Consider the following 22,347-nt stretch of genomic DNA (forward strand, 5'->3'; position numbering starts at 1 on the left):
GATTGCAAGAGTTTGTTTTATATGTCTGAAATGTAAGAGATAGGAGGCAAGAGTGAAAGGTGTATAAGACTCAGACCTCATTTGGAATTTTATGATCAGATTTGGGCCTCATGTCTAAGGTTGAGCTGGGACTGGAATGAGTCCAGGGGAGGTTCATAAGAAAGATCTCCAGGAAGAAAGACTTGTCATATGAGGAGTGTTTGAGGTCTCTGGATCTGTACTTGATGGAGTTTAGAAGGATGGGAGTGATATCATTGAAACTGAGGGACTTTGAGAAAATGTCTCCACTATTAGTAGAGACTAGAACATGAGGGCACAGCCTCAATGTGAAGGGAGGAGCCTTTAATACTGAGATGAGGAGGAATTTCTTCAGCCAGAGACTATTTAATTTGTGGAACTCCTTGCTGCAGAGGGCTATAGAGCCCAAGTCATTGACTGTATTTCGGTGAGATTTGGATAGGTTCTGATTGATAAAGGGATAAGAGTTGAATGGAAAAGGCAGCAATCTTCAGCTGCTTCATCTAGACCATCCTCTCATCTTAGAGTCAGAAGACAGGATGTTTGCTGATAATTGCACGAGGTTCAGTACCATTTACAAGACTCAGTTGCTGAAGCAGTCCATGTCCATATGCAACAAGACTTGGACAACATCCATACTTGGATTGATCACTGCCAAATGATATTAGTCCTGCACAAGTGTTAGGAAATGAGAGGATTTAATCATCTTGTCTTGACATTCATCGGTATTACCATCACTGAATTTCCTCAAATTACCATTTGGTGAGTTACCATTTAGTAGAAATTAAACTGATTTTAGAACTGTGGCTATAAAAGCATGTAAGAAATTGGGAATTCTGAGGCAAGTTACTCACCCTCTGACTCCTCAAAACTTATCACCATCTGCAAGTCACAAGTAAGGAATGTAATGAAATAATCTTGGGCAGTACAGTGACTCCGTGGTTAGCACTGTTGTCTCACAGCACCGGGGACCCAGGTTCAGTTCCACCCATGGACAACTGTGTAGAATTTGCACATTGTCCCTGTGTCTGTGTGGGTTTCCTCCCAGTCCAAAAATGTGCAGGTTTGGTGGATTGACCATGCTAAGTTGCACATAGTGTTCAGGGATGTGTAGGTTAGGTGGATTAGCCATGGGAAATGCAAGGTGAAAGGGAAAGGGGCGGTGTAGGTTTGAGTGAGATGCTTTTCGGAGGGTCAGTGTGGACTCAGTGGGCCAGATGACCTGCTTTCCCTCTGTAGGGATTCTATTATTCTATGGAGTGCATTCCAACAGCACCAGAAAAGTTCCATGCCATCCAGGATGAAGCGGCCTGTTTGATTAGCATCATAACAAGACAGTTTTCTGATTCAGTATGTGATGGACCGACTAGAGAAGGTGCAAAACTTGACCTACTCTTATTTACTGTTGAAAAGGATATGGAAGATATAGACTGTAGGGAAATAGATGGTGATATCTTGCAAAATGTCCAGATTACAGAGGAGAAAGTGCTGGATGTCTTGAAACGGTTAAAGGTGGATAAATTCCCAGAACCTGATCAGGTGTCCCCGAGAACTCTGAGAAACTAGAGAGGTGGTGCTGGGCCTCTTGCTGAGATATTTGTATCATCGATAGTCACAGGTGAGATGCCGGAAGACTGGCGGTTGGCAAACGTGGTGCCACTGTTTAAGAAGGGCGTTAAAGACAAGCCAGGGAACCAGAAGTGGTAGATGGAGTTTAATTCAGATAAATGCAAGGTGCTGCATTTTGGGAAAGCTAATCTTAGCAGGACTTATACACTTAATGGTAAGGTGTTGCTGAACAAAGAAACCTTGGAGTGCAGGTTCATAGCTCCTTGAAAGTGGAGTCGCAGGTAGATAGGATAGTGAAGAAAGCATTTGGTATGCTTTCCTTTATTGGTCTGAGTATTGAGTACAGGAGTTGGGAGGTCATGTTGCGGCTGTACAGGACATTGGTTAGGCCACTGTTGGAATATTGTGTGCAATTCTGGTGTCGTTCCTATCGGAAAGATGTGAAACTTGAAATGGTTCAAAAAAGATTTACAAGGATGTTGCCAGGGTTGGAGGATTTAAGCTACAGGGAGAGGCTGAACAGGCTGGGGCTGTTGTCCCTGGAGCTTTGGAGGCTGAGGGGTGACCTTATAGAGGTTTACAAAATTATGAGGGGCATGGATAGGGTAAATAGACAAAGTCTTTTCCCTAGGGTCGGGGAATCCAGAACTGGAGGGCATAGGTTTAGGGTGAGAGGGGAAAGATATAAAAGAGACCTGAGGGACAACTTTTTCACGCAGAGAGTGGTACGTGTATGGAATGAGCTGCCAGAGGATGTGGTGAAGGCAGGTACCATTGCAACATTTAAGAGGCATTTGGATGGGTATATGAATAGGAAGGGTTTGGAGGGATATGGGCCAGGTGCTGGCAGGTGGGACTAGATTGGGTTGGGATATCTGGTCGGCATGGACAGGTTGGACCGAAGGATCTGTTTCCATGCTGTACATCTCTATGACTCTATATCCACCATCTTAAAATTCATCTTTTTCTCTACCATCTCAAGCGACAAGGGAGCAAATACACATAAACACCATTGTTTGTAAGTTTCCCATTCTAAGCCACATGCACTCAAGCTTTGGTTGTATATCACTGTTCCTTCATTGTCATTGAATCAAATTCAAGAAATTCCCTAACTGTAGATGTACATGATTCCCAATGAAGAGTTTATGCTCGAAACATCGACTCTCCTGCTCCTTGGCTGCTGCCTGATCGGTTGTGCTTTTCCAGCATCGCACGTTTTGACTGTAGGTGTCCATGCGTCAGGTGGGCTGCACAATTCAAGGTAGCAGCTTATCGTCACTTTTGCATGGGTATTTAGAGATGGTTAAAAATCTCAGAACACCAGGTTATACTCCAATAGGTTTATTTGGAAGTACTAGCTTTCGGAGCACTGCTCCTTCATCAGGTAGCTGATGAAGGAGCAGCGCTCCGAAAGCTAGTGCTTCCGAATAAACCTGTTGGACTGTAGTCTTGTGTTATGTGATTTTTAACTTTGTCCACCCCAGTCCAACACCAACACCTCTATGAAAGTTTGAGATAAAGGTTTGGTTAGTCCTCTCAATATCTGCTACAGGCCCAGTCAAGCAGCTTTGTCCACCAGAATCCAGTCAGAATTCCCCCACCAAGCATATCTTGAATGAATGTTTCCAAAAATTTTCAATATTGAGGAATACCAATTAATCAGCTGAGGGCTTATGATGGTAATCAGCAAGAGGTATCCAAACCATATGGAACCTGATGTTATGAGCATTCATGGGTTCCTCTGTCAGTGACAAGAACCCATTGGACCACTGTCTCTCTTTCTTGTATCATTCTGCTTTCATCACCTAGCAGTGGACAAGTAAAGGTGAGAAGTCTCAGATTTTGGTTGATAAATTTGATTCTGTGAATGTGATGAGTCTATGGGAAAGCACTGGTTCCCAGCAGTTTGCGAGAAGGTCTTTACTGTGTTACTTGGGCAGGGTGTACCTTTGTTAAAAAAGGCTTGATGCCAAGCCTATGCTGCATGCTGTATCTGGTTTTATTCTTGGTTTCCTTATTCTTGCTATCTGTGCTACTGTATAAATTTTCATCATGGTTTTCTTTAAAATAATCAGTGTCGCATTCATTTGCAAGAGCCTTTCACGTCACAATAAAATGCTGAGTTGGAACCTACTCAACAAACATGATTTGAAGTGTGTATCAGTCATGGTTATCCACAAACTGCATTTATTTTATCGCATACTTTTTATGTTTTTTTATTCTTTACAGGCATTTGTGAAGGATGTGCATGATGAGGCTTTAACTGTTGCTTTTGAGAACAAGTAAGTCCTTGTCTTGCATGGTATTTCCTTTGTAACATTACTGCATCTTGTTAGTTTTTGAAGGAAAGTAACGCTTTAATTGAGAGTAAAAATGTAAGTCGCATGATTGCCTTATTTTTGTTTTTTTGTTCCGAGTACTAATTTTCTGAATAAAACTTAGTTTGCTTTCTCCCCCAGGAATTTTTCCCCTCCTTTTAACAGTCCAAATATTAATTTTCAACCATTCGTTTATAGTGCTTATCAGCTGTGTTTGAATCCAAGCCAAGCCCAACCTAATTTTTATCCAATATCCATGCATACTTGCATTTCTAGCATTTAGCAGATAGCATTGAGAAGTTTTGCCAATTTTGTTCTGCCCTGATCTTTGAATGATGCAGCCATTTGCAGAAATTCTAATACTACTTTGATCTGGTACAAATGGAATTCTTCCCTACTAGGGAGTTTTGTGAAAACCTTTTTTTAACGAATGAATTTGCTTTGATATAAATTCAGGTTCCTTTATTTGCCTATCAATTCTCAGGGTGATCAGACTGACCTCCGATCACTTGAGACTCTTTAAGCTGGTTATGATGTTTTATGTTCCTGGCAATAACTTGCTACAACTATTTTTAATCCTGGTAGTTTTTCTGGAGAAAATGTAAATCACTGACTCACGTCGTTTCACAATAACAGTATTTTCTTTTACAGTACTTTTTTTTCAATTAGGTGAAGAATTTAGCCAACTACCTTTTTAAAGTTAATAAAACTGCTCTCATTTCTCGTGTCATCAAATGAAAAAGTAGGACATCCAATCCTGATCTAATAAATGGTCTCAATGCAGGGCATGGGTTATGTTCCAGAGCACTGGATGGGATGCATCATGAGTGGTTTATATTTGGCTTTGAGATGTGGGTGGTCACTAACAATGCAAAGTATTGTTCATTCCTAGTTATAAGTCACCATATTGTGTGATTCTGGGACATCAAGACAAAGTCAGGTGGGGTAGTGGATTCTTCTCTTAAAGTCGTTATGGTAGCTCTCTGCTAATTTGTGGCCTGACATGAATCACTGCATTCAGTTTCTCAACTTGGCTTGTTAGGAATATGGACTCTCAACTGGCTTTGTTAGACAATTTTCATTGTGTTATTGCATTCTCTTTTGATATTGCTACCCCTTCTGTTCCCATTTTGCAGTCTAATTTTGCAGCGAGTTAGTAACAGGAATGCACAGGGCTAAGTGCAATGTGCCAGAGATGCTTTCATTGTTTGGGGAGTGTTCTAGGTCCTAGTTTGGCAATCCTCGTTGTGTTGATGGGTCTGTGCCCAGGAAAGGTGACAACAGGCAGATGGCTGTAGGGGAGGCAGAGGTGGAAGTGTAATAGTGAGTCAGGAACGCTCTGGGAGAGAGGAACTAATGCAATGCAACATTAGATATGGGAAACACCTTCTCCAGGCAGTTAGTGCCACTTCCTCTCATTGGTGAGCTTTGATTCGAGCACGTTTTTAATGGGAAAGGACAGGACTCGCTATATTACAGGAGCAACACTAAGCTGGCAAGCCCTGTGCTTTTGAAATATTTATTTCAAACAAGAATGTGGGCAATTTAAATCTGCGAGCTGAAATACAAATCCAAACATCAAGCCAGTTTGTTATATCACTTGTTACTTAGAATCATTTTATTCTCTGATTCGACTCATTTAAATCCTGGTTTCAGTTGGCAGCCTGAGCGGCAGATTCCTTTCCATGATGTTCGATTTCCACCACCAGCAGACTATCACAAAGACATTAATGAAGGTGATGATGTTGAGGTATGTGAATATCCATGAGTGTGTTGTGTTACAGTACCTTGAAGTTCCTATAAGTTAATGAAGGGTCTACCCATGAAGTTAACCTAATGTATCTGAATGCTTGATATTTTAAACTTAGCATGGGTATTATTTAATTTGAATCTTCAGAAAAGCCATTTTTTACAATTGTGTGACAAAACCTTAACTTTCAGAAATCTGATCTGATCTATCTAATATGAATAATTAATGAGAGACAATCCCATTTATAAGCTTAGTCTGCATGATGGGCATTTTAGAACTAAATTTAAGTTTCATGCTGCTAAATTAACTCTATTTTCTTGTCAGTTAATGCTTTACACCGCAATAATCACTATCAAAGTGCTTCATTGGATGTACAGCACTTTGAGAAATCCTGAGAGTCACAAAGGTGTTATGGAAAAGCATGTCTGCCTTTCTTTTCTTGCTTTAAATATCTCCAGTTGAGGAGCCTCCACTCGTAGATGCACTATAAACCATTGTTAAAACTTTCTTGGTTCCATGTTATATTGTGCATTCTGCATTGAACATTCTAAGATGATTATCCTGAAGTGTGAGCTTTAAACTGGGATCTCCTCTTAACTAATTAGATACTTTTTCCTTTGGCTGAGAATGTGAAAATCGGAATACTAAAAATTATCTTAAGCATACTGTCCTTCCTTTCCTCTCTATTATTTTCTTCATTTATTAAATGTATATCTAATTTTGCCTCGATCTCAATACCATTTGGGCATTAATAAAGCCGACTAGATTTTAATACCTTCCTTCCACATTTATTTATCTCAAGAGGGTTGGAATGTAAAAGCAGCGATGTGCTACTGAGATTTTATAAAGCTCTTGTTAGGCCCCATTTGGAATACTGTGTCCAGTTTTGGACTCCCACACCTCAGGAAGGACATACTGGCACTGGAGCGTGTCCAGCAAATGTTCACACTGATGATCCCTGGAATGGTAGGCCTAACATATGGTGAACGGCTGAGGATCATGGGTTTGTATTCATTAGAGTTTAGAAGGTTGGGGGAGATCTAATAAAAATTTACAAGATAAAGCATGGCTTAGAAAGGGTGGCTGCTGGGAATTTGTTTCTGTCAGGCAGGGATACTAGAACCCCTGGGCAAAGCCTTAGAGTTAGATGGGGTCTTCAGCCAGAGAGTGGTGGGCTGTGGAATTCATTGCCATGGAACGCACTGGAGGCCAGGACATTAAATGTCTTCAAGACAGAGATTGTTAAATTCCTAATCTCGCAAAAAATTAAGGGATACAGGGAGAGTGCGGATAAGTGGAGTTGAAATGCCTATCAGCCATGATTGAAAGGCAGAGTGGACTCAATGGGCTGAATGGCCTTACTTCCACTCCTATGTCTTATGGTCTTATGCTGTCATCCATGGAAAAAGTGTGTTGCTATTCTTACAGTTGATTCAGACTGAACACAAGTCATTGTGTTAGTTTTTAGGTGAATTGTCATCCCTTTGCATTTTTTTCTCTTCAGTGTTTAAACAATACTGCATTTATTAAGCTGAAAAGATTTTGGAATGCTACCATCTTGATATATTTTCCACAGTAGAATGGCATGCCTCTTTTCTGATATTGAATGGCAAATGGGAAAACTGGATTTCTTTCTTGAAGGACATGAGCGAATCTGCTGTTTTTCTTAAACAATATGGTGGCTAATGTGGCCATTTTTCTGGTGGTAACTCACAAATTGCCATAGAATCATACAGTAAAGAAGGAGACAAATTTTCTAATTATGCCCTTGCAAGTCCTTTACAAGAGCTATTCATTTAGTTACCCTGCTTTCTTGAAAAATTTTCCTATTTAAAATAAGTGCTTTTCAATCAGTTGCACAGTGTAGTGGAATTTGAATTCATCGCATGAGTTTTTTTCGTTACCTTAACTACACTTCATTGAACCCATCTGCCTGCCAACCCACAAGTTATTTATTTGCGGTGAGAAAATGACATTCCTAAATAATTGTGTCCTGGAAATATGTATGTAAAGAAGTTCCAGGTGGTCCTACAGAGTAAAAGAGGAATTATGGACATTAGCATTATCAAGTAACAACATTTGTGCATTGTATTGATGACCTCTCTGCACCTGGGGCTGGAAGAAGTATTCTAATCCACTGTAGCCAATTCCAATGGTGTTTCTTAGCAAGGGCAAATTCTACAGCATTCTGATGTGGTTGAGTAAGCAGAGCACTTGAACCAATTAAATACTATTGCCTGTTTAAAGAATGATACCCAGTTTTGTGTGGGCTTGCCCTCGGTTTGTTCAAAGAAAAGAAAGGAACCAGTGTAATTTCTCATCATTTTTTCTTTTGTGTCCTGAAAATGGTCTAATCACTGGATTAGCGTAAACTACATGAACTAGACTTGGGGTGTCTTTCAAGTGATCTCCATTGGTTGCTGAGAATTAACTGGGACTTTGTAGTGCTTGTAAACTGAACCTTAAGATTTAGCATTAGACATCCAGCCGTCAGTTTGAGTCTGTGATGGCAATTGAGGGACAGTCAGGAAAAAGAGACGATGAGATGAAGAATCTTAAGATTTTCAACAGTTGCAATGAACATTACCAGAAGCCCTCGCTCAACTTGTACTCAAATTCTAACCTCAGTCTTAACCATTTTCTTTTCTGCCCACTTTGTGCATTTCCAAACCTAATCCCCACATCTTAAGTTTGGCTGATCTTTCATCCTTCTAGAATTCCAGACTTTCTAATTTTCCAGACTCCTCCTCCTTGACCTTCTTTTTCGCATGTGCTGTATGTCCAATCCATTATTCATCCCTGCTTACCTGTCTGTCACTCCAGTTCTTCCACTTTCTCACATGCATGTTCCTGGACAGCTTTTCCTGCCTTTATGGGTTACCCTTTACCTTATAAAAACTAAGATTAAAGATTGATCTAATGCCCAGAGCGAATGTAGTTGATAGACTTGCACAAAAAAAGGGGGAAAGGAAGAAATCTCACAAAATGATAAAAAGTTTGGTGCCAGTGGTTGGTAAGATAGAGGGAAAGCAAAGATTGGCAAATATTAGGAGAACAAGTGCTCATTGTAGGATTTCTTTGTTTAATTTGGGGAATGCCTTTGTTGGAATCCACATTTTTTTAATAAACTAGCTGGATGACAAATCAGCCATGATTTTAAGGAGCTAAAGGTCCTTAGTTATAATATTATAATGCATTTACAACAAGTACATTACCAAAGGTGTAGAATCTCTCTCACCCCCCTCTCCAATCTATTTGCATTAGGCTTATTTCTGACATTTTATCAGATGTGTAATAATAACCTAAACTTTTATCAATGTCAAAAGGCCATGCTTTTGTTTTGTTTTTTTTTACTCAATGTTTCTTAAGTTGCCTTCTCTAAATTAGGAATTGTACTTCTTTTCTCAGGTGTATTCTCGAGCAAATGAAAAAGAACCTTGTGGCTGGTGGTTGGCAAAAGTTAGAATGATGAAGGGTGAAGTAAGAAATTTGTTATGCTTGTATTCAGGTTTCAATTTAGTATTGATTTCATTGATATTTACAGTGCAAATTACACTTGATTTTAAAATCGAAATCTATTTGAAATGGTAGAAAATATTTAGAGGCACTTTTCATTCTGAAGATGTCATTATGTTTTACAAAAATGCACGTTTTAAATTATATTACTTGCTGTCCCTTTTATATTTTGAAACTTGGCTTTAATCCTGCATGTTATTTTATTTGGACTTGTGAATTAAATCATATTGCCATCACAAAATCGCAAGCTGACAGTTGTAGTGGTATGGTGGGTGAGTGGGGGAATTGAAAATTGACACTCGTGACACCTTCACATGAGGAAATTATTTTCATAAAATTTTTATTTTTTTCACAGTTAGTCTCGTGCAGTGCAAGCTAGATAATGTAAACTACTTTTGGGCGTGTATGCTAGATATTTGGTGTCTCATAACAGTAACCATTCAGTGAGCATTAAGTTAATGGCTTACTATCTGCTCTCTATTATAACTCTATAAATTTGTTAAATTGTGGCATGTTGGTGAAATTTGCTTATTTTCATAAACATTCTCATTACTGATTTGAAATTTTCATTTGTTTATTTACAAAGTTTATGTTTAAAAATAATAATGGAAATTGCTTCTTTAGAAGTAAAAAGAGTAACAATAGCATCGATTATGTTAGAGAGTAAAGTAATCCACATTGCTATTGATGACTTTTTATTAAGCCTTCTAGGGCTTGGTGAGGTGCACGTTAAATAGCAAATATAGTCCCAGCAATTGTTGCAAGCATCACTTAGTTGTTGTCATCAGTACTAAGTTGTAAAGGATTTTTCATCCACATGTGCAGCACTTTCATTCAGTTTTCTTTTGCGCTTTTGACTAAGTCTGTTTGTCGTGCATTTATGTCAAAGAAAGCACATATTTGAAGAAATGCTTTTTAAAAAGAAAAAAATTATTCAGTTTTATGTTATAGAATACGCCGTCTGTGATGCCACTTTCAATGAAATAGTTACAGTGGAACGACTACGACCTATTAACCCTAATAAACCTGCAACAAAAAGCACATTCCACAAAGTAAAGCTTGATGTTCCAGATGACCTGAGGCGTGCGTAAGTAATATTTTAATATCTTAAAAATAAATTTCAGAATTTAATGACTACCATATTAAATCTCGACTCTGTGTTTAATAATTAACCCTTAATCTGCTTTGTAACCTTAACTCTCATTCACTATTTCCAATTGTGTATTTCAATTATTTCTAGATGTGCCAATGAATCTGCACATAAGGATTTTAAAAAGGCTGTTGGCGCTTATTGTGTGTACTTTGATTCAGAAAGTAATCAACTAGTTGTTTTGGTATGTCTGAGATCTTCTTTCTTGTTGCCTTCACAATGCTTTCAGTTTTGAGCTTCATTGTACTGAATTTATCCTGATATCATGCTTCTTTACCAAACCCCAGTCCACCAACGAAATGACAGCAAAGCGAGCAAGCATGTTGAGTGACATGCATTTCAGAAGCATCCGTACAAAGTTGACACTGATGTTGAGGAATGAAGAGGCCAGCAAGCAGCTGGAGGTATGTTTGGATGGAATAGTTTTGTTTTCAAATATTCCCTTATCTAACAATCTAATGTTTGTTAGGGAGTGGACATCTCTAATGAAAGCTTACTGTAAAATACTGGTAGGTAGGAAACGAAGGTACCTTCTGTGATTAGTCATGTTTTCACTCCATTCTCCTTTCTCACCCCTCAAAGTCTGAAAAGTTATGAAAGATTTGCAAACCAACTATTAGAAACTAATGGTTTGTTGATAGCGATAATCAGGCCAATGTTGCTGAACTACATATTGGTAACAGTTATGATTCCCAGCTATGGGACATGATAGATCCCAATGTGAGTTCGGACTTGATCGAATAAAGGTCTTACTTTAATTATTATTTACTCTAGACATCAGTCATTGAACATATTTACAAGAGGCTGCCGATATACATTTAGCAAAATAACATTAGTTCCTTTCACAAAAGAAAAATGCAAACTGGGCAGTCCTAAATAAGAACTATTTAAAATGATGTTGTGGTTCTGTTCACCGAGCTGGGAATTTGTGTTGCAGACGTTTTGTCCCCTGTCTAGGTGACATCCTCAGATCTTGGGAGCCTCCTGTGAAGCACTTCTGTGATGTTTGCTCCGGCATTTATAGTGGTTTGTCTCTGCCGCTTCCGGTTGTCAGTTGTAGCTGTCCGCTGCAGTGGCCGGTATATTGGGTCCAGGTTGATGTGTTTGTTAGAATCTGTGGATGAGTGCCATGCCTCTAGCAATTCCCTGGCTGTGCTCTGTTTGGCTTGTCCTATAATAGTAGTGTTGTCCCAGTCGAACTCATGTTGCATGTCATCTGCGTGTGTGGCTACTAAGGATAGCTGGTCGTGTCGTTTCGTGGCTAGTTGGTGTTCATGGATACGGATCGTAAGCTGTCTTCCTGTTTGTCCTATGTAGTGTTTTGTGCAGTCCTTGCATGGGATTTTGTACACTACATTGGTTTTGCTCATGCTGGGTATCAGGTCCTTTGTCCTGGTGAGTTGTCTGAGAGTGTCTGTTGGTTTGTGTGCTGTTTTGAGTCCTAGTGGTCGTAGTAGTCTGGCTGTCAGTTCAGAAATGTTCTTGATGTATGGTAACATGGCTAGTCCTTTGGGTTGTGGCATGTCCTTATTCCGTTGTCCCCTGGTAGCGATACGATGGGTCTGAGTGGTATGTCTGGTTTGTGCACTTTAGGTAGTCCATAGAATCTGGCATTCATCCACAGATTCTATCAAGAAACACATCGACCTAGACCCAATATACCGGCTACTGCAGCGGACAACTGGAAGCGGCAGAGACAAACTATTATAAATGCCGGAGGAAACATCACAGAAGCGCTTCACAGGAGGCTCTCAAGCACTGAGGATGTCACCTAGACAGGGGACGAAACATCTGCAACACAAATTCCCAGAACCACAACAACGAGCACCCGAGCAACAAATCTTCTCACAAATATTTAAAATGATCTTATAGATGTCACATTCATCCTTTTTACCCATTTAAGCACTTTGTAGACACTCAAACTGACGAGTCACCCATGTCTCCACAATAAAGCTTTCTCTCAGTGCTGTTTTCTTCAGTTAATGTCTCGTCCAGATACTCTTAAATAAACTGCTAACTCAGTTCACATATTACTTGTGTTCCTTAAACTCACCGTACCAGCATTGTAGGCTGTCTTTCTCTTTGATGCTTTGTCCTTCTGGAGTTTTTCTCTTAATGTCAAAGCTGCTAAGGATTTCTTTTCAATCCCAGTTGCTTAGAAACTGTTAAAATTCATCCACAGTAAAACCTAAGCACTCATCAAGAGAGCTTGTTCATCACACCTTCCTGCAGAATGTTGCAATACAAAGATAGACAGCTGAATCAAATCAGCCTTCCTACTTCAGTATTCACAATATAGTAGAATTAAAACATTCACAGACCTTCAAAATTTGCATCAGTGGTTCCTAACCAGACTTTTAGAAGAACTAATCCCAGATTTTGTGAATGGTCAATTCTAGACACTGGGTTTATATCTTAAAAAAAGACAAAACCAATTTATTACTAATACACTAAGTTTAGCAGTGTAAAATTAAACAGTAAACTAGTGTTATTAGTATCTATGATTTAAACATGATAACCTTTGTTTTCAGCGCCATTCTCACAAAAGATAGACCAACAGTTAAGGGATAAATTATTTATAAAGCAAATAACAAAACTGGACAGATGATTTCAGCAATTTTCACAAGACATTATTCCATAGGAATATGAATGTTTCTTGGTTAATTTTCTGAAGATTTCAATCAGTGCCACCTTATCAGTTCACTCTGAGGTTTCATGATGCTTATGATTTAGTTTTGATGCTATTTTCTCTAGTTAATGCCTCTTTTTGAGACACTTAAATAAGATGCCAATGAATTCCACTAAGTATTTAATATGTGTTCCTCAAACGCATGTATTCATATATTGTATGATATCATTTTCTCTGATTTCTCAACAGCCCTCTCTTTCAGGACCTTTTTCTCTTTATTAACTGCTATGACATGCGAGACCTCTTGTTAGCCCGCATTGCTTGTAAATTATTAATAACTATCTCCTCTGATGGGGATCTTTTCTCTTTGAAAGAACCTTCACACTACCTGCCATTTATATTGTTCCTACTTTTTGTGTTAGTAAACTCTTATTACACAACAGCATTTTCTTTTTCTCTTTATTTTTCCTTTCCTAACACACTGAGCAATTGACATTAAGACTTTAAAGATCTAATTAAAATGCATGTAATCAAGACAAATCTCCAGACACCCAGAAGCCACTCTCATAACAAATCAAAAACAAAGCTTAAGACCATGTGTTTCTCCTTCTTACCAAACAGTATTGAAACAAAAGTCAAACTTAAAACTATATATCATTGCGCCACTTCAGAAGCTAATCTGACCAACAATAATCATAACTTATGAGCTTCCATCACAGTAACAATACAATATTTGAAGTCTGTGGGTAATAAATGCACCTCGAGCTGAGTAACAATGACTAGCGAGGTGAAGTTTTAATTGCATTGCAAATTATTTCACTGACAGCCCATTGCAATCTATAATGGCACCCATACGCTTTTTTTTTGCAGTAATGGATGGAAATCGGTACTTTCCAACTGATATAGTACTTGTGATAGTAAAGGCAGAATTTGAAAACTATTCTAATGGTCATGAAACATCTGTCAAGGTCATATATTCTCTGCAGTTATGTAAACCAAGTATAAGAGTTCATACATAGTGTGCATTTTTGTCATTATTTTCAGAAATTAAATTACTGGGTTAGTTTCCTGCACCGTTATTCAGAATGTGAATTTGCTGAGAGATATTGGTGCTTTTCAAAAAAAAATTTCTTCGTCATGTATTTCTGAGGAATCTGTTCCTAAATTTTAAGATACAGTAACTTATGGTTCTGCCTGCCCTTCTCTCTTTCGGTTCTCGTGGATGTCGTCTCAAAATCTTGCAATGCTTCACCAAAATGGCATTACTTTTTGTCTATAAGTTTTAGTAATGATCATAAGATCCTAGGGGTATGACAGGATAGATGTGAAGAGGATGCTTACTCCACTGAGCAAATCTAGAATTGGACATCAGTTTTTAAAAGTAAATTATCACTCATTTAAAACCAATGGGGTGAATTTTTTTCTTCTCTCTTGAGTGTCATGGGTCGATGGGACTCACTTAAAAAGGCACTGGAAGCAGGATCTTTGAACATTTTTAAGGCAGTGGTGGATAGAGTCTTCATGAGGGAAAAGCTGAAAGATTATTGGACTAGACAGGAATGTGAATTTGAGGTTAGATTTGCATCAGCCGCAAGCTTATTAAACAGCAGAATGAACTGAAAGGTTTGAGTGGTCTACATCTCCTTTTGGTCAGTTTTTGTGTGTTTTAATAGGTGTAGGAGTAGGCCATTCGAGCCAGCACCACCATTCGTTATTATCATGGCTGATCATCCACAATCAGTATCCTGTAGCTGCATTACCCCCATAACCTTTGATTCCACTATCTTTAAGAGCTCTGTCCATCACTTACTTGAAAGTATCCAGAGACTTAGCCTCCACTGCCTTCTGGGGCAGAGCATTCATATATCCACCACCTTCTGGATGAAGTTTCTCTGCAACTATGTTCTAAATGGCCTACCCCTTATTTTTAAACTGTGTCCTCAGGTTCAGGACTCACCCATCAGCGGAAACATGCTTCCTGCCTCCAGAGTGTCCAATCCTTTAAAAATTTTATATGTCTCAATCAGATCCCCTCTCATCCTTCTAAACTCAAGCGTATACAAGCCCAGTCACTCCAATCTTTCAAAATATGAGACTCCCGCCATTCCAGGAATTGACTTTATGAACCAAAACTGCCCTCCCTCAATAGCCAGAATGTCCTTCCTCAAATTTGGAGACCAGAACTGCACACAATTGTCCAGGTGCGGTCTCACAGGCCCTGTACAGCTGCAGAAGGACCTCTTTGCTCCTATACTCAAATCCTCTTGTTATGAAGACCAGCTTGCCATTAACTTTCTTCACTGCCTGCTGTACCTGCTTTCAATGACTGATGTAGAAGGACACCTAGAGCTCGTTGTACTCTCCCCTTTACCTAACTTGACTCCATTTAATTTGCCTTCCTGTTCTTGCCACCAAAGTGGATGATCACACAATTATCCACATTAAACTGCATCTGCCATGCATCCGTCCACTCACCTAGCCTGTCCAAGTCACCCTGTATTCTCATAAAATCCTCCACACATTTCACCTTCCACCCAGCTTTCTGTCATCAGCAAATTTGCTAATATTACTTTTAATACCTTCATCTATATCATTAATGTATATTGTAAACTGCTGAGGTCCCAGCACCGAACCTTGTGGTACCCCACTGGTCACCGCCTGCCATTCCGAAAGGGACCCGTTTATCACTACTCTTTGGTTCCTGTCAGCCAGCCAATTTTCAATCCAAGTCAGTATTTTGCCCTCAATACCTTATGCCCTAATTTTGCTCACTAATCTCCTATGTGGAACTTTATCAAAGGCTTTCTGAAAGTCCAGATACACTACATCACTGGCTCTCCCATGTCCATCTTCTTAGTTACATCCTCAAAAAATTCCAGATGTTTAGTGAAGCACGATTTGCTCTCCGTAAATCTATGCTGACTCTGATCTGTCTTGTTATTGCTATCCAAATGAGTCGTAATTTCATCTTTTATAATTGACTCCAACATCTTTCCCACCACTGACGTCAGGCTAACACGTCTATAATTCCCTGTTTTCTCTCTTCCTCCTTCTTGAAAAGTGGGACAACATTAGCCACCCTCCAATCCGCAGGAACTAATCCTAAATCTATAGAACATTGGAAAGTGATCACCAATGTGTCCACAATTTCTAGAGCCACCTCCTTAAGTACCCGAGGATGCCGACCATCAGGTCCTGGGGACTAATCAGCCTTCAGACCTAACAGTCTATCCTTCACCATTTCCTACCTAATATAAATTCCCTTCAGTTCATCCATTGCCCTAGGTCCTTCAGCCACTATTACATCTGGGAGATTGCTTGTGTCTTCCCCTTTGAAGACCGATCCAAAGTACCTGTTCAACTCTTCTGCCATTTCCTTGTTCTCCACAATAAATTCACCCGTTTCTGTCTTCAAGGGCCCAATTTTAGTCTTGACCTTTTTTTTACTTTTCACATATCTAAAAAAGTTTTTACTATCCTCCTTTATATTTTTGGCCAGTTTGCCTTTGTACCTCATTTTTTATCCACATATTACCTTTTTTAAGTTATCATCTGTTGCTCTTGAAATATCTCCCAGTCCTCCGGCTTCCCGCTCATCTTTGCTATGTTATACTTTTCTTTTATCTTTATACAGCCCTTAATTTCTCTCATCAGCCACGGCAACCCCTGCCTCCCCTTAGGATCTTTCTTCCTCTTTGGAATGAACTGATCCTGCACCTTCTGCATTATACCCAGAAATACCTGCCATTGTTGTTCTGTTGCCATCCCTGCTAGGGTATTGAACCACTGAACCTTGGCCAGCTCCTCCCTCATAGCTCCATAGTTTCCTTTGTTCAACTGCAATACTGACACTCCCGTTTCTCCCTTTTCCCTCTCAAATTGCCAATTAAAACTTATCGTATTATGGTCACTACCTCCTAAGCTCCCTGATCCCTTTGAGATCCCTGATTAAATCCGGTTCTTTGCACAACACCAGATCCAGAATTGCCTTCTCCCTGGTAGGCTCCAGTACAAGCTGTTCTAAGAATCCACTCAGAGGCACTCCACAAACTCCCTGTCTTGGGGTCCAGTACCACCCTGATTCTCCCAGTCTACCTGCATGTTGAAATCCCCCATAACAACTGTAGCAATATCTTTGTGACCTTTTGTTTGATCATGGGAGCATCATAACCTGATTGCATGCTCATTTGGTTTCCATTTGGAATCTTTGGAAATGTGATCCCATTGCCAGCTTATCTGAGATCAGCAAATGGATACAAGAAATCGTATTCCAATATAGATCTACAGAGCCTTGGAGCTCTAATCTATTTTGTTCTGGGTTTTGAAACCATTGATGCTAAGCATTATAGGAAAATAAAGCATGCACTGTGGGCTAATGTTTGCTTCACTCCTTACTGAAGAAAACTGAAGTGATACATGGCTTCTTGAATGCCACACCATCAAATCTATGCTGTGTATGAAATAATCCAAGCATAGTACTCAACTTTATTTTCAATTATCACACCCTACTTTCCTTTGCGGATTATTGACTACAACCCTAATTAAAATTTGAAAATAAAGCCCTGAAAATCTCCTACATTTTTGAAATCATTCAATTTAAGTGCAAAATGTTCAACTGACAAATTACCTTCTCGTTTTGTAATTGATCAGGACAAGAGAGACCACTGCAATGTGTTTGCAGCAAGCCAGGCATCAACTACAGTGCCTTTAGGTAGTAAGTTCAAGAATCGTGACTCAGTGATGATGAAGGAACAGCAATATATTTATAGTCAGGTTGTTTTCTTCCTATTTGCAATAGAGGTCACAAATTTGTGAGATGCCGTTATAGAAGCCATGGTGAGTTGCCACAACTCATCTTGTAAGTGATTCATAATGCAGTCACAGTATGCTTGTGATGGAAGGAATGAATGTTTAAGCTGGTTGATGTGATGCCAAGCAAGCAGGCTACTTTGTTAGGATATTGAGCTTCTTGAGTGTTGGAACTTTACTCACCCAGGTAGACGGATAGTATCCACCATGCTCCTGACTTCTGCCTCATAGATAGTGGAAAGGATTTGGGGAATCAGAAGGTGAGTTGCTCACTGCGGAATTTACAACCTGTGACCACTATACGTATAAATATATGGTTGATTCGTTTAAATTTCTGGTCAATATTAATCCCCCAAGATATCAACAAGGGGAGACTGAGTAATCATGATGTAATTAAATGTCAAAGTTAAGTGGTTAGACTCTCTTATTAGATATGATCATTGGCTGGCACGTCTGCTATTTACCATTTAATAGCCCTGGCTTGAACGTTATCCAGATCTTTGCAGCATGTGGGTACAGATTCTTTCACTGCCAGTGGAGATATGAATGGAATTGATTGCGGCTATTAGCAGCGAATATCGCTTCTTCTGACCTTATGAAAGGAAGTTTGTTGATGAAGACCGAGGACAATTCTTTGAGGAAATCCTGCAGTTGAGATATTGGCATCCAACAATTGCAACCATTTTCCTTTGCTAGGTATGACTTCAACAAGCGGACAGTTTTCCCCCTTGATGCACATTGATTTCAATCTTACTAGGGCTGATTAAAGCCGCAGTAGCTGCATTAATGTCATGGGTAGTCACTCTTACTTCACCTCTTGAATTCAACTCTCTGTCCATTTTTGGGCTAAGTCTGTGTTGAGGTCTGAAGTCATCTGGCCCAGGCAGAACCCAAACTACATTAAGCACGTAATTGGTAACTGTTACTTTATAGAAGTTTGAGTGTAGGTTGATGGGTTAATAATAGGCCTTGAATTAATTTTCAAAATCTTCTTGACAGAACGTAGCTGGGCACTTTTCCATTCTATATGATGGATTCCTGTGTTATTTCAATCCTGTAATTATGCATCTTCGGTACTGAGCCGTGATATTTTTATGGCCTATAGCATTTGCAGCATCCAGTACACTCAGCTGTTCCTTGTTTATCACTTTTTCTGGTATAATATACTCAAATCAATTGGCAGATCTTAGAAGGATACGTCCGATTAAATCTTTATTTGCTGTATATGAAAGTCCAAAGTATTATTTTGTGTGTACTTACTGCATAGAGAAGCTATTGTATGTATGTTACTATCCAACAATGAGCATGTGAAAAACAATAATGTAAGAAAGAATTTACCTACCGAAGTGATTGATGTATAGGCTTATTGTATATTTTGAGACTCTATATCCACATGTAAAATCATTGTGGGTATCTACCAGGCAAACATAACATCTTGTTTATTTTTAACACATTCGCCAAAGTTGAATATACAGTGAAATTATTGAACTGGTAACATCTCTTGATTTGTCTAGGACTTGATGTCAGGTGATCACGTGGACATTACAACACCAAAATCTCTTTACCCAGAGAGTTAGAATTCTGAATTTGTCTAGCATTAAGAGGATTGTTAAGGAGCTCACTATACTTGCTTAGCCATAATGTTTTTCCAAGTTACATGTTATAAAGAAGATATTCTCCTGATATTACATCTGTTTGTGCTTGTTTTAATTTTGCAGAGCTCTCGACAGCTTGCATCACGCTTCCACGAGCAGTTTGTTGTACGAGAAGACCTCATGGGTCTCGCCATCGGTACGCATGGAGCCAACATCCAGCAAGCTAGGAAAGTGCCAGGCGTCACTGCAATCGAACTGGATGAAGAGACTTGCACTTTCCACATCTACGGTGAGGTGGGTTCCTTTAGAAGCTGTAATAAATGCAATCGGATTGACAATTAATGGGTGGAGCTGCTGAGTTTCATTTATTTTCATAAACCCATTGCATCAGTTTCGACTGAAGAATATTGCTGAAAGAATGAAATCAATTTTTTGCAGCAAATCAACATTCCGTCTAATTGTTTTCTCTGCTGCGTAGACCTCCAAAGTCCGTGCCCAGCAGTAGCTTCTGGAATTGGCATGCATCTAACCTCTAAGTTGCTGCAAATGCACTAAAACATCTCGATTTCTCTGTACCTTGGATTCTGCATCCATTCTCCATCTAAGTAATACCAAGTTTTGTATTCTTCCTGCCAAACTGAGCAACTTCACATTTGCCCACATTATGCTTCCATCAGCCAGATCTTTGCACGCTCATTGAACCTAGCTATATCAATCTGCATTTTTGCTACATCATTTTGGCAACATACTTGTTACCTATCTTTGTATCATCTGCAAATTTAGCCACAATATCTTAAATTCTCTCATCTAAGTTATCGGTGTAAATTGTGAAAAATTGAGGGGTCCAGCACAGACCACTGCAGAATATAATCATAGAGACCCTTGGGGTTTGCGAGCCTCTAAGCTTTGCAATTTGCTCTTTAAATCTCCTCTCCTATCTATCTTCCTTTCTTCATTTAATACACTGTCAAAGCCTGTGCCTTTGACCAAACCTATGACTGCTGTATTTGGCAAGGTATCTAAATTGCTTTATCGCTGTCCTTCCTGTAAAGCATTTTGGGACACTTGATTATGTTGTGGTGTAAAGATGTATCATAAAATAAGCTGCCGTTTATCTCCGCAATCTTTACCAGTCATTTTATAGTGTGTTCCTTGTGATGATATCTCTACGATGTTGGGGAAGTACAGAAGTTTGCCCCAGTGATATTCAAAAGAGATGTGTTTGTGTGTCAAAGTCAGAATGGTGCCTGATAAGGAATTGCAGTCCCGTTGGTTTGCTACAGTTGTCCTCCTTGGCAGTAGTGGTTGCAGTGAAGGATAGGCCTTTTGAAGTAAACTTGAACATAGCAATGCATGGTCCATCTGGCTAAAAGGAGGAAGGTGGGAGACTGATGAGACTAACGAGTCCAGTTTGAAACCTGAGGGGATCATCAACTGACATTACGGGGTCTCATCACCTTCCATGTTTTAACTAAAGAAGGAAGCATAATTACTGGAGACAAATGAGAGTTTGTGGGATATCTTTCCAAAGAATGTCATTCTGTTTTGGTTATAATTATTTTTAAGTTGTGGAAAAATCATAAGTAGAGTACTCAATGAATAAAAGCTGACAAGCATGGAATTGCACAGTTCAGTCAGAATTCCCATTCTAAGCAACAAATGTGAAAACTTTGACCTTGACCAGAAATAATAATATATTAGATATTCCAGTTTTGTTCAATTAGAAATAATTGTTTCTTCTAAGCTACATAATGCTAATTTCAAGTCTTGCCTAGTCAGGACCAAATGAATGTAGCAAACATCAAGTAAACCTTTTAAAGTTTTACATTTTGCTTTGAGAAAAATTGCCCATGAGTCTCTCTCAACTGTACAGTATGCAGAGTGTATAAGAGGCTATTATCAGTGGCTAGATGATGCCCCTGAGCTATTCCAGACTTTAAGCTTATAATCTCAATGTAATCTTCAGCACTGACCAGAGTGCTGCATTTTCGAGGTCCATCAAATGATATATGAAACCAGGATCTGGTTTTGCTTTTTCAGGTGGATGTTGAAGTTCCAGAGCTAGTTAAAAACAAGCAAGACATTAGTTAATAAGATAATATTCAATTAACCATACCACATCTGATCATTTATCCCACTGATGTCCTAGGATCCAAAATGACAATAGTGGTTGATTACAACATTCCACGGTTTTGACATGTTTTGAGATATGATAGAGAATAAATGAGAGTTTTTTATTTGTCTGTTATTTCTTTTTTTGAGGCCTAATGTGTTTTTGTTTTAGTGATGCAAGTAAACTGCTTTGGGTGTACAGATTGAAGCCAGGAGATTTTGCCTGTTAATTGTGGTGTCACGCTTTAATTATTGGGGGCAGCATGATGGGGGCAGAGATGAAAAGAAAAATGGGGATAAAATATAGCAATTTCATAACACTGCAAGCAGATGCATTAATAAACAATCTCAGTTTTGAGTTTGTGACTTGTAGTGGTGATAGTTTGATTTTCTTGCTGTGAAACATAAGGGACTCAATTTTTCCATACTTAATTTTGTCAGGTAGCATAATGCAACTGTTAGTTGTTATGTATCACTTGGTGTTGCTTTCCTTGAGGAATAGTTTAGATTAGATTACTTAGTGTGGAAACAGGCCCTTCGGCCCAACAAGTCCACACCGACCCGCCGAAGCGCAACCTACCCAGACCCATTCCCCTACTTTTACCCCTTCACCTAACACTATGGGCATTTTAGCGTGGCCAAACCACCTAACCTGCACATTTTTGGATTGTGGGAGGAAACCGGAGCACTCAGAGGAAACCCACACAGACACCGGGTGAATGTGCAAACTCGACACAGAGAGTTGCCTGAGGCGGGAACTGAACCTGGGTTTCTAGTGCTGTGAGGCAGCAGTGCTTAACCACTGTGCCACCGTGCCGCCCACTAAAGATAGATTAGATTTTCTTTTAGATTAGAATACTTAGTGTGGAAACAAGCCCTTC

General features: G+C 39.3%; 1 protein-coding gene across 6 annotated transcripts in view; it reads left to right on the forward strand.

The window, feature by feature from the left end:
* Window positions 1-341: 341 nt before the first annotated feature.
* The window catches only part of fmr1 (FMRP translational regulator 1), a 51,956-nt gene continuing 29,950 nt past the window's right edge, over window positions 342-22,347 (forward strand). For 4 of the 6 annotated variants that reach the window (XM_043705175.1, XM_043705176.1, XM_043705179.1 and 1 more), the window contains exons 1-7: window positions 3,792-3,869; window positions 5,562-5,655; window positions 9,064-9,135; window positions 10,110-10,258; window positions 10,412-10,505; window positions 10,609-10,725; window positions 19,478-19,648. In XM_043705175.1, the coding sequence (XP_043561110.1) occupies window positions 3,796-3,869; window positions 5,562-5,655; window positions 9,064-9,135; window positions 10,110-10,258; window positions 10,412-10,505; window positions 10,609-10,725; window positions 19,478-19,648 (771 nt within the window). In that variant the 5' untranslated portion in view covers window positions 3,792-3,795. Of the gene's footprint in view, window positions 349-3,791; window positions 3,870-5,561; window positions 5,656-9,063; window positions 9,136-10,109; window positions 10,259-10,411; window positions 10,506-10,608; window positions 10,726-19,477; window positions 19,649-22,347 lie in introns of those variants that run through there. The other 2 variants (XM_043705180.1, XM_043705177.1) reach the window with 2 other exon arrangements.

This window comes from Chiloscyllium plagiosum, chromosome 15 (assembly GCF_004010195.1).
Source record: "Chiloscyllium plagiosum isolate BGI_BamShark_2017 chromosome 15, ASM401019v2, whole genome shotgun sequence".
Taxonomy (NCBI): domain Eukaryota; kingdom Metazoa; phylum Chordata; class Chondrichthyes; order Orectolobiformes; family Hemiscylliidae; genus Chiloscyllium; species Chiloscyllium plagiosum.